This window comes from Elephas maximus, chromosome 1 (assembly GCF_024166365.1).
Source record: "Elephas maximus indicus isolate mEleMax1 chromosome 1, mEleMax1 primary haplotype, whole genome shotgun sequence".
In the NCBI taxonomy this organism is placed as follows: domain Eukaryota; kingdom Metazoa; phylum Chordata; class Mammalia; order Proboscidea; family Elephantidae; genus Elephas; species Elephas maximus.
Window position 1 is genome coordinate 184,700,380 of NC_064819.1, and position 22,285 is coordinate 184,722,664.

The 22,285-nt window shown below is 39.8% G+C and overlaps 1 protein-coding gene across 2 annotated transcripts in view; it reads left to right on the top strand.

The window, feature by feature from the left end:
- The window catches only part of DCBLD1 (discoidin, CUB and LCCL domain containing 1), a 72,898-nt gene extending 51,027 nt beyond the window's left edge, over positions 1-21,871 (top strand). For both annotated transcript variants that reach the window (XM_049899803.1, XM_049899804.1), the window contains 10 exons: positions 4,063-4,196; positions 8,987-9,027; positions 9,838-10,005; positions 10,423-10,547; positions 11,183-11,330; positions 11,429-11,536; positions 13,981-14,068; positions 15,831-15,880; positions 16,750-16,869; positions 19,779-21,871. In XM_049899803.1, the coding sequence (XP_049755760.1) occupies positions 4,063-4,196; positions 8,987-9,027; positions 9,838-10,005; positions 10,423-10,547; positions 11,183-11,330; positions 11,429-11,536; positions 13,981-14,068; positions 15,831-15,880; positions 16,750-16,869; positions 19,779-20,311 (1,515 nt within the window). In that variant the 3' untranslated portion in view covers positions 20,312-21,871. The remainder of the gene's footprint in view (positions 1-4,062; positions 4,197-8,986; positions 9,028-9,837; positions 10,006-10,422; positions 10,548-11,182; positions 11,331-11,428; positions 11,537-13,980; positions 14,069-15,830; positions 15,881-16,749; positions 16,870-19,778) is intronic.
- The last annotated feature ends 414 nt before the right edge of the window (positions 21,872-22,285 follow it).

The window sequence follows — 22,285 nt, forward strand, 5'->3', positions numbered from 1 at the left end:
CTGATTCTGTCCCTGGTCAGAACAGTTGGTGGTAGTAGCAGAGTACCATCTAGTTCTTCTGGTCTCAGGCTAGAAGAAGCTGTGGTTTGCATGGGCCATTAATTTTGTGAAAGATTTTGTTGTTTTTTGCTCTTTGTTTCCTTTTTCAGGGCTTTCATCTGGCCTACAAGTTGTATGAATCTTAAAATAATTTACACTATCTCAGTTTGAAGATGTACTTGACAAAAGTTATTCCTACAATGCCTTTCAGGAAATTAAGTTAAAGAGTTGAAGTATAGGTCCCCCCACACCCCCTGCAATAGAAAGTTTTTATTTATTATTTTTTGGTTCTGTGCAGAATACTTAGGAATTATGTACAACAGCAGAAATAGCATAGTTTTTGTTTTATTTTGTTTTTACTTTAAATGTTTTTCTTGCCTCCTCCTGACAGACATACCTCTTTCAGTATAATAGGTAAATGGTTTCCTGTATGGTAGAGATCTGAGTACATGATCTGCAAGTGCCGGAAAACAGGTTTCCTACTTGACTCACTAACTGACTTCCACTGTTTGCTTGTAGAATTATTTTATCTAGAGGGAGAATTCATATTTTGAAAATTAACCTCTTCAAAGAAGTCTGATTAGTACGTTTGAGTATGTTGATACAGTGGATGTATTAGTTATCTGTTGCTGTATGACAGTATTACCACAGTTTAGAGGCTTAAAACAATACTGTGCATCAGGCAAGAGTCTGGGCAGTAGGTCAGAGCGACAAAATCTGCAAAACGAATTACCAGAGGAGCTGTTGAAGAAACAAATGCTCTGTCTCAGGGGAGAAATATGTTGTCTTAAAGGGCGATTATAGAAAAGGAGTTGGTTAATTCTGTGTTGTTCCAGAGGGCAGAACTGGGATTAATAGAGAGAAGTTACAGGAAGACCAATTTCAGCAGCATGTAAGACATAACTGAACAGTGCAAAATGGAATGGGATGTCTCATGAAACATGAGAAACTGTGGGTTCTTAGTCACTGGAAGTGTCAAGCGAAGGTGTTACGACCATTTGCCAGGCGTGGCCTGTATACCTGTGGAAGGGCTGCTGTTGGTAAAGAAAGAACACAGTCTATCAGGAGGTGTGAGTGGGTGACACTGAAAGTCTTTTTGAACTCTTAGGATTCTCTGATTCTGTCTCCTTCACTGGTGAATTAAGGCATCCATATCGTTGTGTCTTCAGCATGCCAGTTAAATGGTATAAGCTTCTCCCTCGGATCTGCCTCATCTGAACAGCAGAAATCCAAAGCTTCCAGAACAGTTTCTCTCTTGGCAAATTCTCCCAAACCTGGTGACTGTACCATCTGGTTTTAAGCAGAAAAGCTTGTTTAATTAATCTTTTCAATAATTCTCCGCTCCTGAAAAAGTTCAAGAAGTATTGCAAAATGAGAAAGTAACGAGATAACACATACAGTGCTGTCCTGGTGTAGGGGAGGAGGAGAGAAACCGTGCCTGTTGTACATATCCACAGAAAGGCCAGCAGGAGGTGCGCTACAATGCTGAGAGCTGGTCTCTGGGGAATGGTAATGTGAAGGATTTTTATTTTTGTAATATGTTCCAGCATTTCTGTAATGAGTGCGTGTATTACTTTTATAAAGAAAATGTTATTAAAACAGTAATTATGAAGACTGTAGCAACATAGGAACAAGTCATGGTACAATGGGGAATCAGTTTTTAAAAATTTGGCATTTTACCATCATTCTACCAACATCTTTAAAAATGTACTTTATTCCACTTTATTGTTTTTGTGTTTTCGATTCATGTTTTATTAAACAATCTAAAATGTTCAGAAACCCTGGTGGTGTAGTGGTTAAGTTCTATGGCTGTTAACCGAAAGGTTGCAGTTCGAATCCACCGGGCACTCCTTGGAAACTCTATAGGGCAGTTCTACTCTGTCTTATAGGGTCGCTATGAGTCGGAATCGACTCAATGGCAATGGGTGTGTGTAAAATGTTTATGGTTATTTTAAATATTCTTTTAATACTATGTCAGTACTTCCTAGGACAAGTTGATTTTTTCCTAAAGGAAGACTTAAAAAAATGCTTCAATTCTGGGATGTTTTGATAGTCGCCTTAAAAGTTGTTTTAGTCTTACCTCATGCTGATCTGTTTGCCCATCTTTTGTGGCTTCGTGAACTTCAGAAATGTTAATTGTAGATAGTGCCATCAAATGTTCTGAGCTGTCCACTGCATTTCCTTTCCTAAAGAATTATTATATTTGATGTAATAAGTTTGTTTTAGGGAAATTCATTAACATAAGCCAGTAATACAACTTTCCTATATTTACATCTCAGTGAGCCTCAGACCTCAAAAATAACTTAGAAAATCGATGTATAAATCATACCAGTTTAAAGGGAAATTTTTTTTAACATCAGGTCCAATTAATGTGAACTTTTAAAATTGATACCAGAAAAAAATTTAAATACACATCAATTTCACTTTAATTGGTAGATGAGGGAATGATTTTTTTTTTTTTAAAGGAAATACTCTTGGGAAGGGCTGATAATTTTATCAGTATGTTATGACAGCTCGATCTGACAGTTGTTCTCTTGGAGGTGTATCCTATGCTCCTATGCAGTATCCTATGCTACTTTGCAGTAGCAGTTACTGCAAAACCGATGCACGTGCCAAATCTAATGTGGCTTGGGAAATGTGAACTCTCTAAATTGAAGATCACAAAAGTTCTTAATTTTTATTTGTAACTACTTTATTTACAAAATAAGATTTGTCTTATTGGTCCTCCTAATATTGTATCTTAAATCTAAGGGATTTTTTTTACATTCCAAATAAACGTAATTTAACATATCGGAAAAAAAAAAATCCCATTGCTGTCGAGTTGACTTTGGCTCATAGCGACCCTATAGGACAAAGTAGAACTGCCCCATTGGGTTTCCAAGGAGTGACTGGTGGATTCAAAATGCTAACCTTTTGATTATCAGCTGAACTGTTAACCAGTGCACAACTAAGGTAACAAAACCAGTGCCGTCGAGTCGATTCCGACTCATAGCGACCCTATAGGACAGAGTAAAAAAGGAATTCCTAAATCTAGGTACTGAAAACAGTTTTATTGGCTGTTTTACTTTTCTTTTGGCACTAGCAGCCATCATGGAGAAGTAGAGAATGTCTAAAGTTTATTTAGAAAAATATCCTTCTCACAGGGGACCTACAGGCATGTGTACTCCAGGGAAAAGTTCCATTCATTCCTTCAGTCCACTTCCTGATGAGTCAATTCTAATCCCACAATGACCTTCTAATCAATCGGACCCAGTCAGTCAGTTACTCTCGTTGCTTGTCAGACCAGCCGGCAGCATGCTGAAGCCCTCAGCCTGAGCCATGAGGGCTGAATAGGTGTAGAGTGACCCTCTCTGAGGAGATACAGGAATGGAGATGGAGAATGTGGGCCCTTGGTTGGGCATCATTGGTTTAGGACCTTCAGGAAGTTTTCTGTTCCATGTAGTGTTCCGTGCCTTGCTTTACCATTTTGTGTTTGATGCCTTGTTAAATCTCTAAATTAGCAAATGAGACTGTGATAGGCTTGCCTTCTTAAATGATATTTAGTATGTATAACTGGTAAACGGAGTGTAAGAAACTGAATCAGTTACCTGTCACTGCTTAGCAAGCCACCCCAAAACTTAGTGGCTTATAATACTTACCGTTTTATTTGCTAATGCATTTGTGGGTAGCAATTTGGACTGGATAGCTCTTAATCGTTCCTGGCCGGCAATGTCATGTGGCCGCAGTCATGTAGGAGATCAGCTGAGGCTGATGGTCTAAGATGGCTTTACACACACGTGCTACAGTTGATGCTGACAGATGGCTGGGCCACATTATCTGCAGCAGACCAGTGCTGCAGACCAAAGCAAGGACATGACCTAGTTCAGAGTCAGTGTGGGAGGTGACTGCACGAGCTTGACCACCCAGAAGCATTACTCACTGGGGGGAAGGGAATGGTAAATGATCACAGAAACAAAACTGAAAACTCCAACTGTATTTTTGATGTATTCATAAGCTGTGGCTGATGTTGTCGCTGTGTTTCAGACCTCTTTACTGTGCAAAGCCGCCATCCATGCAGGAGTAATTGCAGATGAACTGGGTGGCCAGATCAGCGTGCTTCAGAGTAAAGGGTTAAGTCGATATGAAGGAATCCTGGCCAATGGTGTGCACTCAAGGGAGTAAGTACTGTGCCTTTTGTTCTGAGAGGAAGGTAACTCTGAAGGCATGATTAATCAGTTACAATTTTGAAAGGACAGCAGGGATGTGATACTAAGGACTCTTCAGCTGGGAAAAGTATGTGCGAGTGCTTAGAATAGCATTTATGGTTTCTCTGTGGAAGATAAATGTAGCACATAAACAGCTCACTGGTTATGCTGACAGGTAAATTAAAAAGGCGCTTCTCTGAGGTCCCGGCACAGAGGAGTATTTCTACTCTCCGGTGCTTTAATGAGAGAGAATAAAACCTTATTTCTTTTTAGTTTTTACTGGTTCAGTAATTTACTGGTTATTTCCAATATTACCTAAGATATTGATGGAGACAGTGAACCAAAACAAACCCTTAGAGAACCACTGATATCTCCCCAAAACCCCTGGAGATAATCTCTTGACAAATTGTAGTTTGGGGAGTAAGAAAAAAAAAAAAAGATGATTTTTTGTTAACATCTTTGATGTTACCCTCTGCTCTTTTAGCTTCATAAGAAAAAAAGTATGTCAATTGCTTTAAATGATTCTAGTTCAGCTTTTAATCCTTTCAGACTTCCTAAGCCTCTGGAGGCCGTAAACCTAGCGATGTATAGAACTAAATATAGGTTATAACATTGTTTTTATAGGAAAACATGTTTTTAATTCCAAAGAACCAACTTATGAGCTCACCAAAAAAAAAAAAAAAAACTTTGGGACTAAAACCTATTTCTGAATTATAGTGTTAGCCTAAACTCACAGGAAAGATTTTGAAGCAGTGACTGAGGCTAGGGGAGAGGTTGGGTAGGTACGTTCGAGAAGGAGGCAGGCCTTGGATTTGATAGAAGGCAGGAACAAGGCTTCAGGGGAATAAAAAAGGCAGAAAGTCAAGGCCTGAGGACAGTGCCAGAGAAGAGTTGTGGGTGGTAGTCAGCCTGTCATGCTCATGTCCAGCTGGCTAGCTGATTGGTGGCTGAGGAAAATAGACAGAGCCTCTCACAGCAATTCCAAGTTCCCCAGGGGGAACTGGAGAGGACGTTTTAATCCAAGTCTTTCACAAGCAAGGCCACCCATGGTGTATATAATCCATAAAAGACCAATTACTGAAGACGGGTGCGTGCAGCACCCTAGGACGTGCAGATTAACTTACTATGTTTATGTTCTCTATCTACCTTGAGCTTACCATTTACTTCTCCCTTCTGGATGGGATTTTTAGCTATGAGAGGCCCCAGAGTGTTCTTTTCATATCACCTGAACGTTCAAAGACAAATGAGTCCCATAGGCCCATAAAACAAAATGAGACTCAAGGGGGACACCAGCCCAGGGGCAAGGACTAGAAGGCAGAAGGGGACAGAAAAGATGGTAATAGGGAACCCAAGGTTGAGAAGGGAGAGTGTTGACATGTCGTGGGGTTGGTAACCAATGTCATAAAACAATACATGTATTAACTGTTTAATGAGAAACTAGTTTGTTCTATAAACCCTCATCTAAAGTACAATTAAAAAAAAATTAGTCCCCAACTTGTGCCTAAGAAAAGTTTAGTAACAGTATGGCTTTATAGACTAAAATTTTTACTCAAATAAAATTATATATGTGTATATATGTACATATGTATATATAACATATGTATATTTCCCTTAAACTCTTTGGAACATTAAAATTTATATCCTGATTTGTAGTAAAAGTCATCACTTACGCACCAAACCAAAACCAAACATGTTGCGGTCAAGCTGATTCCAACTCATAGCGACCCTAAAGGACAGAGTAGAACTGCCCATAGGGTTTCTGAGTTGCAGCTGGTGGATTCAAACTGCTGACCTTTTGATTAGCAGCCAAGCTTTTAACCACTGTACCACCACAGTAGCCTTTAAATGTCAGCTTGACCTTGACTTTTGAGGATCTTTCCTTTTTTATGGTTTATTCTATTGATATTAGGGCATTATTTTAGGAAGGTATCAGGCTGTGGCCTAGATTTGTTGGCTGCTGCCACCTTCAAATAGGAATGAAGAACTGGCCTTTGGCTTTAAATCTGTCTTTGAAATCCCTTGCCTATGTTTTTATATATTTGAATGTTTCTTTTGTAAGAAAATAGGATGGTAATAAGTGTAATCTGTACCACTTGGATTTTACTTTATTTTGAAGAAAAATTATTTGTAGAACTCCTGAGTTACAAGTTTATGCTCTCAATTACTTCTGCTACATAACCGTGCTCAATACATAGTAAGTTGCTTTATATAATTTGAAATTAAACTTCCACGCAAAAAAGAAGAGTACAGAAACTTAAACCATTAATGAATTAGAAAGAGTTTTGCTCCATACTCCATATAGCTATTTGAACTAATTGTCTGCTATGAATTTTGTTTTTGGTGGGAAGAGATATAAAGTTCAGAATTTTATCAGGTCCCTTCTTTCTACCAACTTTGTGATTTTGCACTGGATTTTTATGCTGAGCAGAGAAGAGTAAACTGTATGTTAATAGTCCCTTCCACTTATTTAGATTCTCAGATCTTCAGGGAGCAGTTGTTTTTTGTCTGTGCTCTTTTGCTTTTGGGGAACCACTGTACATGCGGTCATTGAACTTATGTTCCCACACATGATTGTTTGGCATTCAGGAAAAAACACAGAAGGAAGCATTGCAGCTGAGGAAGAAGGGGTCCCTAAATAAATATCCAGGGTTCTTCTGGGATTCATCCCAGGTCAGGTCACTTCCTTGCTTTGCGGAGACCAGAATGGAATCAGGAAGAGGGACTGACCTCATGTGGAGGATGATGGCTCGGACCATCAGAAGGGAAGGCCTTTCTTTCTGTTTATATCAAGTTATTCTTGATTGCTTCTGGAGCCTTCTGGGAAGGCTAACAATTCCTGTAATCTTGATTAATTCACTAATGTGTGAATGCCCCAGAACGTACCTCTCCCAAGGGTGTTCTCATTTTTCCAGGAAGAGGCTTATTTACCTATGGAATTCTCTCAGTGTTGGTATTTAAGCAGTTTAATAGAGTGGAGTAGAAAACCATATTCCCCACCTATAATGAATGAAAGTGAGGCAGAGAGTTAGGAGATGCTGAGTTTTTCCCCTCAGGGTCAACTCCAATGTTATCCTTCTTTCTATAACTACTTCTCTTTGTACACAACAAAATTAAATATTTTAAAGCATCATAGTAGTGGGAAAGAGTCTAGACTCTCAGAGCTGTAGCAGTTACTGTTTGGGCTTATTTGAACCAAATTTCAGGTTTAGCACTTAGTGCAGGAACATTAGAGAAATTGAGAAAACAGGCAAGAGAAGTGCTTTAAATAAATTTTCATGTAAATTTAAATATGAATAACAATAATGTGCAACTTCAAGTGCCAGCAGAACTGGTTCTTATCCCAGCCCTGCCACTTTAGGGCGAATTCCACGACTCATCTGGGTCTGAGTTTTCTCATGTGAGAAAGGATTGGTGCCCACATTACACTCAGTGCATAGATTATGCTGGAACCTTTCTGTGGAATACCAGAGCTTAAGGAGTGTCTAAGAGTAGATGAATATGGAAGAAAAAAATCTATTCCAGTCAGCCTTTTTACTAAAAAGACCTTTTGATGGGGAGACGCTTATACTTTTGGCCAGAATATTTTGGGGTTCTTTGTGGGTTTTACATTTTAGTATCCTCTCTCTGTTTGGTTTTTTTTTTTTTTTTTCTGTCTGTTCATTATTCTTATATATATTTAAAAGTTAAACATTTAAAATAATAAGCAACACTCTTGGATTATAAAATCACTGAACCAATGACAGTAGCATCTACCCTTTTGTGTTTACCTTTAGATCTAATATGTAAGTACCATTCACATAAGAAAATTATGCACATTCTAAATGTTCCACTCATTTTACCTGTTTTTTAATACCATTGATGAAAAAAAAATTTAAAAAAAAAGTAAATGCAGTCTTGGAAATTAGGAATCTCTTCTTTAGTGAAGGAGATAACTGCAGAATGAGACTGATTTGGTAGGTTCTCACATGAGAATAAGACAAACTATAGAATTACAGGGCCCAAGAGGGCAGAGAATCAATGCTAAATGAGCAGTGGGACCATCTCACAGCAGCCAGTACCCAGTTCAGTCTAGGTCTCAGTGAGGTGCTGTGGTTTTTCTTCAGCAGTACCTTGAAATCCAGAAGCAGGAGCTAGTTCATAGTCTTCTGCTGGTTGCAAGGGTAGGTGGGAGATTGACTGTAGAGAAAGTCTGGACTGAGGCTGTCCGTGGGGAACAATGCTGGGGCAAGATTCTGCTATAAGGAAGTAGGGAAAGAAAGAAAGCAAGCAAGAAATGACATGCTCAGCACTTCTTCTGAAAGTAACCATGCTTCTTCATTCCTCTCAGTGGCCCTTGCTTTAAGGTGACTGCTGAAACAAAGGAAAATTTCAGGGCAGTGATCCATCTGCCTCCTTCACCATGTATTTAATTCACTGGGATTTAAAGTAGTTCCTGAAACTGTATATTTGCACATTCTTTCCCAATACAGTCTGGTATGATGGAAACAGCACAGGATTTCGATTCAAAAGTAGTGTCTCAGAGCCTTGGCCATGTGTCACCTATATGGCTTTATGAAAGTTGCTTACCTTCAGTGGCCTTGAGTTTTCTGATCTATAAAACACTGATGATGTGATGGTAAAGTTGAGAGCAGTAGCCTCGTAGAGGTGCTGGGAGGATCCCATAAGGTACCATGTGTAGGAAAGCTATATCAGTCCTATGATAATATCAGCCATTATATCTAGTTAAACAGCTCACTTCCTCATGTATGTATTTTTTGTTTCAGTGGTTCCCTATCAGATAAGCGATTTCAGTTTGCCTCCAATGGTAAGAATCATGCTTTCCTTAAGAATTTGGTATTTTAAAATTCTTCATTGGTGGTTTATTCAATTTCTGTCAAGTTTTTTTTAACCTACATGATATGTAAAACATGATGGCTTTTTTTTTTTTGGCCTAATAACTTTGAGATGATTAAGACTGGTTATAAAATAAAAAGCTTTTTGTGAAATGATTTACTGTGGTTTAGATTAGCACATATTTAAAGTTAAATATTAGATATTTTTAAGAAAATCTTAAACTAGAAATAAGATGCGATTCATAAAAGTCAAAAATTTACCTAAGCCGATGAGCTATTCACATACACCGCACACACACGCTATATACCAAACCCATTGCCACTGAGTGGATTGTGACTCACTGTGAGCCTATAAGACAGAGTAGAACTGCCCCATAAAGTTTCCAAGGATCGGTTGATGGATTCGGACTTCCGACCTTTTGGTTAACAGCTAAGCTCTTAATCACGGTGCCAACGGGGCTTCTATATACATGCACACACACACATATACATACACACACAATTTTTGTCACTGAATTGTACATGTAAAAAGTATTGAAACAGCAAAATATATATCTTTGCCGCAGTTAAAAAAAAAAAAAGAAAAAAAATTTCAAGATACTATAGTACAAATGAGTCAAGTGCAAGTCTGGGTAATAAAAAACTAGTAATTAAACAGTTGATTTAATATCAGTATAGAATCGTATCAGCTATATAATACTGGATGCACTAGGGTACTTTTTGTGTGTATGGTTTTGTTTTATATCAATATCTTAGATGTTTTACTTCCCTTTTTTTCCTAGATTGCAGCAAATCCTTGAGCCTGGAACCTAACAAGCAAATCAGAGTTCACTGGTCTCCTGGCCACCATCAGGATCAAGGCCCATCATGGGCTTCAGGGGACAACAACAACAACCGCAAACAACGAGAGTGGCTGGAGATAGATTTGGGAGAGAAAAAGAAAATAACAGGTACTTCTGGGAAGCACTGAAGCAGTTTTGTGAATGCAAAATGACTTACAGTTGAAATTTTGCTTTTGATTTACATAGTTGCCTCTGTCTCTAATTGAAAGTACTTGACATGGTTTTAAACGGTTAACAAACCCTCCCAGTGTCCCTGTGAGAAGAACTGTGTGCCGATTGTAAATAACAGTACAGCGTTCTCTTTGCTTCCCTTTTTGGGCGATACCTCATTGGAGAAACCTTTTTATGGTAGATTGTCAATGTGAAAACACTCATCTATGGTCAAGTTTTTAAATTCGACTAATAAAATTTGATCTATAAAATGCTGAAATTTCAAATGAGAATAAAATGAAATCTGAAATTATAATACATGCTATATGTTAACATAGTTTAGAAGCTAACCTATAAATAATGTTTCCTTACAAGGAATTAAGACCATAGGATCCACACAGTCGAGTTTCAACTTTTCTGTTAAGAGTTTTGTAATGAATTTTAAAAACAACAACTCCAAGTGGAGGACCTACAAAGGAATTGGGAATAATGAAGAAAAGGTAAGAGAAACTCAGATGTAAAGAGAACTGAGTAAAGGGAGCAGGCCTCCAAATATTTTCATCCCCATGTTTACATTATATTTTTCATTAATAAAAGACAATGCCAGTCCTTCCTTGAGCATGTGAGAATTAAAAAAAAAAAAAAATCTTAAGAGATATTTGAGACTTAATTATTTTCTACTTCACAATGAGATACTTGTGATTCTCCTGGGAAATAATAGTTGGTGACCTGAAGTAATTGCTTCAATATAAATTAGAGCATGGTAGAGGTTTGGGATTGGAAATTTGAATCAGGATGCTGTTTGAGATAATTCAGATTAGGAAGGGGGTAAGAATTGATGACTTGTGCTCTAGAGGTTACCAATCAATAGCACTATATTAATGTAGAAAAAGCAAGATAAGTAATGCAACTAGGAAATTCTCTTTATCCAAAATAAAATTTAAATCAGAAAATAGTAGTACCGTGTGAGTAACTTGGCGTTTGTTTGCAAGGTCTTATATCTTCAGTATCAAGAGGGTCTAAAACATGCAACAGACAGAATCCTTGCTTTGGTTTTATATAACTAGGTATGAGCAGATTGATAAAGACCTAAAGACTAACAGAATCTTCAAATAAAAATAACTTCTTTCTACAGGTTTTCCAAGGAAACTCTAACTTTCGGGACTCAGTGAGAAACAATTTCATCCCTCCCATCGTGGCTAGATATGTGCGGATCATCCCCCAGACTTGGCACCAGAGGATAGCCTTGAAAGTGGAGCTCATTGGTTGCCAGATTACAAAAGGTGGGGCTCAGGGTGACTCAGTGAGTTACTTGATTTTGGTCATTTGCTTTCACAATCCAGATTACTAATGTGTTTTTCCAACATCCCTTCCCTCTCAGGTAATAATTCGCTGGGGTGGCACAAAACGAGTCAAACTACTGGTGTTTCAACTCAGAGAGAGGATGAGACAATCACAGATCCCATCCCCTCAGAAGGAATAACCACAGGTACAGCAGTGACATTGTTTTGTGGTTTTGTAAGGAGCAAAACTGGTGCCCCACCCAGTATAACAATAATTCAACAAAATTTATCTTCTCTGTCATTCAAATATCTGGAGGCAGACAGTCCAGAGGTATTTGCACCTGTGTAAAATGATGTATGTCCACAAATATTCATTGCAACGTTGTAAGTAGAAAAAGATTGGAAACAAACTTACTGCCCTTCAAACACTAGGTAAATATGTTATAAAATATAAAATAATAGCACATCTATACATTGACATACTCTATGGCCGTAAGAAAAAATGAAGACTTTATTTTCGTAATGTGGAAAGCCATCTGAGATATATTGACAACTTAAAAAAAAAGAAAAAGCAAGGAGTAGAGCAGTCTACAAAGCATGTTACTATGTGTGCAAAGAAGAGGGAAAATAATATGAACACACATTTTTGCTTTTTATGTATAAAAAAAGTATCTCTGGATGAATATCAAGGAACATAATTTGGTTTCCTGTAGGAAAAATGAACAGAGGTAGGAGGGAGATATTACATTCATACCTTTTTTTATTTTTTGAATTTTGAATATGTAAAATGTATAATTTTTAAGAAATTGAACGTTAAAATATTTATTTTTTAGAATATAAAATAATTTCTATATTAGCATTATAAAATTTGAAAAGATTAGGAAAATGTAAAGAAAAAAAATCACCCGTAGTCAACATCCATAAATGATTTCCATTCATGTCCCACGGTATTCACTCCACAATATTGATATTTATAACTTTAAGAAAAAAATGGGACCATACCATATATACTGTTCTATAGTATTTTTATTTAGTATTGCCTGAGCATTTTTCAATGTTATTAAATAGCTGAAAAGCACAATTTATAGCTTTATAGTATATCATCACATGGATATACCATCATTTACTTAACCATTCCTCTCTTGCTGGATGTTGAGGTTTTTAGATTTTTCTCTAAAATTTTCACTCTTACAAATAACACTGCCATTATTTATGTAAATTTTCTTTCATTATAAATTCCTTATCTTCCCTTTCATGGAATGACACATTTTCTTTCCCAATTATCCCTTTGTTTTTCCCCCAGGGATCATACATAAAGAAGAGTAAAAAGTAAAAATTTCTACTTTAGTTTGCATAGTTTCTGCAAACTTGGGGCTTGCTTCAGTGGCGTTAAAACCCGTTGCCATTGAGTCAATTCAGACTCAGCGACTCTACAGGACAGAGTAGAATTGCCCCATAGGATTTCCAAGGCTATCTTTATGGAAGCAGACTGCTACATCTTTCTCCCACAGAGAGGCTAGTGATCTTTTGGTTAGCAGATGAACACTTAACCATAGTGTCACCACCTCCTTTTTTAAAGCAGAGGAGTTGTGGGAAACGCATGGCCTTGTGTTTCATGCAGCTAAGTGCAAATGCTATTTGAGGTCAAAATCTGTTGCTGTCAAGTCGATTCCGACTCATAGTGACCCTATTGGACAGAGTAGAACTGCCCCATAGGGTTTCCAAGGAGCGACTAGTGGAATCAAACTGCCGACCTTTTGGGTAGCGGCCAAATTCTTAACCACTGCGCCACCCAGGGCTCAGGCTGTATTTCCTTTCAGTCCACACTCCAAAGCCCTGATAATGAGAAACCCAGAGTTCCCTAGGTCTCTGTTACCGTACAAGTACAAATCCACCTGCCATCTTGGGGAACTGGTTGCTTGAGGCAAGCTTACAGCGCCACACTGTGCTTAAATCATTTACCTGTCTAAACAGTTCCTGACTAGGTGGGCCAGTTTTAAACCTTCTGTCTTGATTCTGATTTTTTTTAAACCAGGAAAACCTGGTGGCGTAGTGATTAAGTGCTACAGCTGCTACCATTAGCGGTTTGGATCCACCTTGGAAACTCTACAGGGCAGTTCTTTGTCCTATAGGGTCGCTATGAGTCAGAATCGACTCGATGGCAACCGGGAATGTAGGCCAAGAGGAGCCCTGGTGGTGTAGTGGTTAAGCACTTGGCTGCTAACCAAAAGGTCGGCTATTGGTACCCACCAGCCATGGAAGAAAAGATGAGGCAGTCTGCTTCTGTAAAGATTACAAACTTGGAAACCCTATGGGGCAGTTCTACTCTGTCCTATAGGGTCGCTATGAGTCAGAATCAACTTGATGACAACAGGTTTGGTTTTGTTTGCTTTTTAACGTGAGCCAAACAACAAACTCAAAGTAAATGTTAATCTCTAATAAACATTGGAAACTGCTTTTTGGGGGGAAAAAATTTATTTTTCTAAATTTAGCCAGGATTTCAAATCTTCTCCTTTTGCTTTCAGATATCAATAAATGGACAGCATGTATTCATTTTTTCCCTGCAATTCAGGACCTTTTAAACCTATGTTCAGTTTTAGATCTGGTTATAGTTTATTTATATTGTAATGTTCTGGCTTTCCCTCTTTAGGAGTAAACTTCACAACTGTTGTTATTTCGTTGGTGCTCCTGGTTGCCCTACTGGTTGCTGGAATGGGAATCTTTGCAGCCTTTAGAAAGTATGTGACTTTACATTTTTTTAATTTCTTCTCTATATATATAAAAAAAAAAATTATATAGGCAATTATAAATCGAAAAAGTTTACTTTTGAGATATTCATGTGTAGAAAAGCAGCATTACTTCTTCCAAGTGAAGATGTTAACTTATATGTTAAAAACTAGTTGCACAGAGGTAGAAATTCTCACATATTATTTTATAAACTGTTCTTATAATTTAGAAACTGCTGAACCTGGTTGGCAAAATAGTATAGGACTAAGACATTCTTGTTGAAGAATCTGTTTTTCTCCCTCCAATAGAGTGAAAAGGGCACTAGAATAAGGATCAGGAAGTCTGAGTTCTGGCCCCACCCGTCACTAAGTGGGAAGCTCACTTTTCTCCTGCACAAAATAGAAGGTTTTACCTGGAGAAGCACCAGCTCTCTTCCAGAATCTAAAACTCCATGTTTCTTGTAAACTCCATGTTTCTTGTAAGAAATGTTAGGAGTTGGAACTTAACAAAATGGAAAGCATTCTGAAGTTTCTTTTTGTATTTTAAAAAGCTTCAGAACTTACAAATGTGGGTATTACTACAAATAGAATGAAGAGCAGTTTTCTGGACAAAAGTGAGAGAGGGTACAAAAATCTCTGGTTTTTAAGCTTCATGTAAATATTCATGAGTTAAAGCAAATAGCTTAATATTTTTGTGATAAATGCTTTTAAAGACGCCCACAGTTTTAGACTGGGGTATAGTGGAAACCCTGGTGGCATAGTGGTCAAGAGCTGCAGCTGCTAACCAAAAGGTCAGCAGTTCAAATCCACCCAGCACTCCTTGGAAGCCCTATGGGGCAGTTCTACTCTGTCCTGTAGGGTCTCTATGAGTCAGAATTGACTCAACAGCAGTGGGTTTTCTTTTCTTTTTTTAAATAGTGAATAAAGACCTTGTGGCTCAGTGGTTAAGAGCTCAGCTGCTAACCGGAAGGTCAGCAGTTCAAATCCACCAGGTGCTTCTTGGAAACCTTATGGGACAGTTCTACTCTGTCCTGTAGGGTTGCTATGAGTTGAAATCGACTTGACAGCAATGGGTTTGGTTTTGGTTTATAGTGAATAGAGGTCTCTGGGTGTCACAGACAGTTTGCCCTCAACTACAGGGTTGCTGTAAGTTAGAATCGATTTGATGGGAGTGGGTTTACTAACAAAAAGGTTGGCAGTTCGAACCCACCCAACAGGCTCTGGAAGAAAGGCCTGGAGATCTGCTTCTGTAAAGATTATATAGGAAGGAAACCCTATGGAGCAGTTCTACTCTGTAATGCATGGGGTCACCATAGCTGGAATTGCCTCAATGACAACATGTTTGGTTTTAGTTTTAGAGCTGAGTACAGATGAAGTGAGAACATGTGATCACAAGGGATTGCTTCAGCTGTCTTTTTTTCATCTTTGGGCTTTTCCATATGAAGTATTGGGCCTATTTATTTCCTAAAATAATCAATGATTTTTATTGACTGCATGAGCTAGTAAGAAAATAAAATAATAAAATATTGCTTTCTAGGATATAAAGTAAAATTAGCACACATTCTTCTAGTGAAAATATTGTGACCATTATTATAAATAAGATATATTTATACATAATCCTACATATTTACTTGCTGTTCTAAGCACATGAGAGTTACTATCTCATTTAATCTCCCAACAAAAAAAAAAGAGTACTATTATGACCGCCATGTTATAGATGGAGAGAGAGACATAGTGACTTATAAATATTCAGATGGACTTTTTGTCTTGATAGAAGGAAGAAGAAAGGAAATCCTTATGGATCGGCTAAGGCTCAGAAAACAGGTTGGTTGAAAACTCTACAGTTTTATTTTGTCTTTGAGGAAGTGACAAGATCTGCTTATTGAAAGCATAATTAGGCACGTGGCCCACATTCATTTATTTGGCTAAAAAAAAAAAGCATAAAATTTAGAGCCTTTAAGTTGGCAAATCTAAAAGGGAGCAATTTATTGTGCCCTCTCTCTTCATTCTATTTTCATTCAGAGATTTGACGGCCTATTTACCTTTGTTTAACATCATCCGCATCATTTATCAACACTCATTTTTTTCAGCCACTGGAGATTAGGCCAGCACACTGTCATCCAGGAGAAGTTATAAAAGTCTAATCTGTGAACTGAACATAGGCCAGCGCACTCAGCATCTTCAGGCTTCCACTGTGTTTTTCACTGTGGGAAAGTGGAGAAAGGACTAGGCCAGGCCTCACATCCAGGTTTCAGAGAGTCCTTATAATGCAGGATGCCCAAGCATTGAGCAGCAAGTCAGCTGTGGTTGAGAGAGGGGACAGCAAGGTAGGCGTCCTGGAAACCTCAGGGACCACTCAAGACTCCATGGGGTCTAAACAGCCAGCCACATTGTCTCCTCCAGGCCACCAATGCCAGTGCAGATATGGTCCAGCATGGTTCATCATACATAGGGATACCCTGGGTACACAAATACATTTTGAGGCACAGTGTAAGGCATGGCTGGGGTAGTGCTTGTTACTGTTGCTGAAGACCTCAGCATGCTGTTTTCGCCCGGTGCATCTGAAGGGTGTGGCCATGCATTGGTTACAGTCAGCCGTTAGGAAGGCTTAGACTCAGACTTACTGAGGAGCACATTGTGGAGAGCGTGTGTTACATTTCTGATGTACTAGTTTCGTCTTCTCTTCATCCCAGGCTGTTGGAAGAAAATTAAGTATCCTTTTGCCAGACACCAGTCATCTGAGTTTACCATCTGCTATGATAATGAAAAGGAGATGACCCAAAAGTTAGATCTCATTACACGTGACATGGCAGGTAAGTGTCCAGCTTCTGTGACAGATCACGCTGTTAGGGGAGAGGACTAGGAGAGAAATGAGACTAAAGTCCTTTGGTTTAGATGGGATCTCATCACTCAGTAATGTCTGAAGCAGTTTTCTTTCTGCATTCCACACAATGTTACACACCAAGACTGAGATGTGACTCAAAAGCTCAGTTTAGCCTCACCTTTCACAGCTGCAGGGGGTATAAGGATGTCCACAGCCATGGCCCTGAAGTACCACTAGAATCCTGAAGGCCTTAAGTAACCTATTTTGTTTTGATCAAGGCATTGGGAAAGAGGGACTAGAAAGATAAATACAGCTCCTGCCCTGAGGAAGAGGAGACAGGAGACAAAGGAACCCATCAGTGTTAGAAAGGCCTCCTATCCCTGGGTCCCTGACAAGACATTGTCAAGAGTTGAGCTTCCCAAACTCACTGTGGGGAGGGATCTGATTTTTGTTCATTCATTTGCAGTCCATCATGGACTAATACTTTTGTAAAATACAACATGAATTACCAGAAATATGAAATTTTTAAAAAGCATACAAAGCCTTTTTTAAAAATTAGATTTAACAGACATAAAATTACTGTCAAATTGCTGAAAGTTTCTAAACATGCTTAACGTCTGTGCTTACTGCTTTGATGACCTGTCACCACAGTTCTCAGATATGTAGGGGTCTGTAGACCACCCTCTGAGCAGTACTGCTCCGGCTTCTCCTATTCAGAGTGTATTCTGAGACCCAGCAGCATCCCCGTCGCCTGGGAGCTTGTTAGAAATGCAGACTTTCCCACTGTGCCTCAGCCAGAAGTTCCCAGGTGATGCATGTGCACATCACAGTCTGAGAGGTACCAGTGAAAAGGGTGCTGGAGCTGCTTCAGGGGCAAGGAGAGCATCTTGCCAACCAAAATCCTTTTTCCTTTCCTCCAGTAAATTCTAAGTCTACATTGAGGGTGAAGCGAGGGGAAGGGAGAATCTCCTTTCTGTCATTTTTCTTCCCTTCATTCTCCTTCAACTTCCAGCAAAGCCTCTCCTCCTTCCCCGCTGAGGAGTTCTTCTCATGGTCCTTCATGGTCCTGCTCTTGCCTACACTCACATGCAATTTCTCCCCTATGCTGTCTCACCCGTGCCCAGAGCTTCCGTTGCATGTTGGTCTGCTTGGCATCTCACACCCAGAAGTCCCTCCCAGTTCCCAGCCTGCTGGATGTCTCCACTTGCAAATGTCACCAGTTCCTCAGTGCAAAATTGAACTCACTGCTTCAACCCTCACCACATACACTCTACGTATTCCTTTTCTAATCTGTTTCCCCACTGCACGTCCCAGTTACCCAGGCTTAACCCCTGGGAAGGGTCCTTGGCTCCCCTTTCCCTCAGTCCCCACGTGTCATTGGTAATAAACTCCGATTCCTGTCCCCAGAGTATGTGACCTTTCTAAAGCTGCTGCCCCTCACCCCCTTTGTGACCTATGTTTCAGTTCTCTTTGCTTTTTATTTTTCCCTTCTCTGCTTTTCCTTCTTTGTTCTATCTCCAGAGTTACTACTAATTGTGCCAGTCCTTTATTTAGAATCCTCTTTATATAGAATTAAACCAAATGTCCCAGCAAGATAACTCAGTGCTTTTCATGATCAAGCATATGGTTAACAGCACACACTCAGGACTTGGGCTCAAATCCTAGCTCCATCACCTGCTGGCTGTGTGTTCTTAGGAAAGTTATTTAATCTCTCTCTGCTTTGGTTTCCCCATTTGTAAAATAGAGTAATATTTCCTACCTCATAAGATTTCTTGAAGATTAAAGTAATTTATAATTAATATCTTAGTACCTGGCACAGAGTAAAAGGCTGAATAAATGTTATAGTATCATTAGGTTCCAGCCCATTGCTTTCATCTTTGTGTGCCATTAAACAAACTTCTCCATGTCCCTCATATTCTGGTCACATCACACTCTGTTTTCATGGTTGCTATTTCCTCCTTAAATTTGACATTTCAAGAGCCACCTTAAGTGCCACTTCTGTGAAGTATTTTTCCCCTGCCCCTAGGTTATACCTAATCTCCCCTTTCTCTAGGTTCCTGGAACCCTTTGGCCCTTCCTAAAGCAGGCGTTACCCCCGTCACCAGTTGCCATCTAGTTGATTACGACTTATGGCGACCCCGTGTGTGTCAGAGTAGAACTGTGCTCCATGGAGTTTTCTGTAGCTGATTTTTTTGAAAGTCTTCAGGCCTAGTGATAATTACAATGATAATGCCTTCCCAAGGCACCTCTGGGTGTACTTGGACCCGGATCCCTAGTCTTTCTTTTAGCAGCCAAGCGTGGTAGCTGTTTGCACCAACTAGGGAGTCCTAGGAAGTGATTCAGAAAACCAAAAACCAAACCTGTTGCCCTCCAGACAATTCTGACTCATAGCCACCCTATAGGACAGAGTAGAACTGCCCCATAGGGTTTCCAAGGAGCGCCTGGTGGATACAAACTGCCACGCTTTTGGTTAACAGCCATAGCACTTAACCACTATCCCACCGGGGTTTCCAAGAAGTGATGACGATTGTGTAAATCCCTCAGTGAGGAGTCTGTGACTTTTATATCTCTGTCTTTCTCAGTGCCTGGTGTAGATTTCTCAGTACGCCAATTTTGCATACTCCGGGAAACTGGTGACACTTGAGGTGTTCGGTGTAGCATCGGGTCACCACTACCTTAAACAAGGTGTTTAAAAAAAAAAAAAGTGCAGTCAAGTCAGTTCTGACTCATAAAGACCCCACAGAGTTTCCTAGGAGCTGCTGGTGGCTTCAAACTGCCGACCGTTTGGTTAACAGCCGAGCTCTTAACCGCTGTGCCACCAGCCCTTTGCAAACAACTGGCTTGTCCATGTATCCATGTGGTGCACAAATGATATGGCATCTACTCGTTTGCTTTCAGATTATCAGCAGCCTGTCATGATTGGCACTGGGACAGTCACAAGGAAGGGCTCCACCTTCCGGCCCATGGACACTGACACCAGTGAGGCAGGGCTGAGCGCGGACGCTGGCAGCCACTACGACTGCCCTCACCGAGCCGGCCGCCACGAGTACGCCCTGCCCTTGACCAACCAGGAGCCGGAGTACGCCACGCCCATCGTGGAGCGGCACCTGATGAGAGCCAACACCTTCTCGGCGCAGAGCGGCTACCGCGTCCCCGGCCCCGCACCCACGCACAAACATTCGCTTTCTTCCGGCAGCTTCTCTCCTTCCGGAGGGCCAGGCACCAAAAGTGGAGACTATCAAATGCCACAAAGCCTCAAGCCTGTGGACGGGGCGTATGATCAGCCCAAAGTGAACAGCTTCTTCCCCGCAGAGAGAAGAGATTCAGACTATCTGAAGCCACAGATGAGTCCCCTACTGAGTGATGGGTATTCAGCACCTAGAGACTGCCCCAAACCCATCAACCAGACGGCCATGACGGCTCTTTTGTGAACACAATGTGAAAGAAACCTGCTGTGGTACTGAGCGTCTGGGCTTGTGCTGTTGTCACTGGAAGAAGGGAGACTGCAGTTCAAGTGTGTGTGTGTGGCGTGTGTCGTTTATTAGGATCCTGCAGTGAAGTCCGCGACGGCAGTGGCTTAGTGGAAGTGAAGTCCTAGAGACAACCTCATACTGTTTACAAAACTGTGCAGCTGATTTTGTTCTGACCCTTAGGGCAATTGTTGATTTAGAAATAGAAAAATGAAAATATTCAGAAGGTATTTTCATTTCTCTAACTGTGATACTCAGCTGCTTTGGTGTAAAATGTGCAATCTGTACAGAATCGTATTTAACAAGAATTAAAGTAACTTAAGTTTGCTTTATCGGATGTTAGTTCTGCACAGAGGTTAAGTGGAAATATGCAGCTGTGGCAAAAACATATAGTTATGTTCACTTTTAAAATATATTTCGTCTGATACTGTGTTAGCAGCAGGTCTGTTTAAACTTAATCTTCTTGTTATTGTGGCTCATTTTCTTTCCTCTGATAACTAAAACTAAGAGCATTTTTAACATTCTTCTCCTGGAAGAAATGAAATTACTTGAAGCATGAAAAGCACACCAGGGTGTCGTTTAGCAATTACGTTTGTAGATTAAAGAGTAAAAAAATAAAAACCAACTCAGCAGCTGCCATAGACTCTGCTTCACATGGGGATGTGACGTGGTCAGTCTGCACATGCGCAGAGAGGCGGGTCCCTGTAGCGGGCTAGAGACTTAAGTGACCTAGGCCTTAGAAAACATGGCTGTTTCATCCCATTTTGCTTCTTTCTCGCCTCAGGCCTGGCTGATACTATGCAGCCTTCACATGCAAATCTATCTTGCAAAGCCAAGTGCTGAGATTTACAACAACCAAAACTGCCCTTCCCACAAAACGAAAGGAAGGTGGCACAGCAGTTACAGTCTGGATTCCTGTGTCAGATGTTTTTGTACCTCAGATTAAAAATGTTCCTGAGGTCAGATGCCCACACTTGTCAAGATTTTCTTCAGAAATAGAACATTTTAGTGACTTCCATTGTACCCTGGGGATGGGAGAGAGTTATTTCAAGTGTGCTCTTACAAAAGTGATCAAGACCAAATCTAAATGGTGCTTTTCTACTGAGGTGTTTGGGAACTGAACTTATTTTTTTAAGAAACAATTTTCCCCGCAAGCGTGTGTTTGTAATTCTAGATTAGGCCAGACCTCAGCTGTACCTCATGTCCAGTGATTTTTATTTGAGCTTGCTTTGTGAATTAACAGTGGGGAAAGTTAGCCTCTTTTGCCAAAGAGGAAAGTTGTTGTTTTTTAACAGAAAACGTTGACCAAAAAGTCCTTTTCCTAAAAAATGTATTATAATCTTATTGGTATGGTTATCACTTTCTGAAAAAAAAATTCTGTGAAGTGTATAAATGCATAAACTAGTGAGGTTGCTGGAAGGTCATGGTCAACAATCTGTTGGTTATTGCAGAGGATAAACTGTTTACTTTGTGAGTTTACATGGTTTTATGAGTGTACTAATTGCAATAAAATATGCCAAATCAAAGTGCCCTGGGCTCTTATTATTGGTGTCCTGCTGGCCGGCCGGTTGAAAGCATGAGTTTTAATAAAAGGGCAGCTGATGCAGTGGAAAGGCCATGGATTTGCAATCAGATGTCTTGGTTCCAGACTTCATGCTGCCACAAGATAGCTGAGCAATCTTGGGCCAGTTATCTAACCTTGAGCTTCAGGATTCTTGTGTGCCTTCCTCCAAGGCTTACTGATAAGAATTGAGACAACATTTATTAAGGTGTTTGTTCCATTATAGGCCTTTCTTCTAATCCAGGCCCTCAGTGGGCTGTGTGCAACATTTTGACTCAAAGTATCAGTGCATAAGAATAGATTTCGATCTACAGCCCATCTCTACAATGGAGTTGTCTTCATCACATTTCTTCCCCATACTCACGATCTAATTA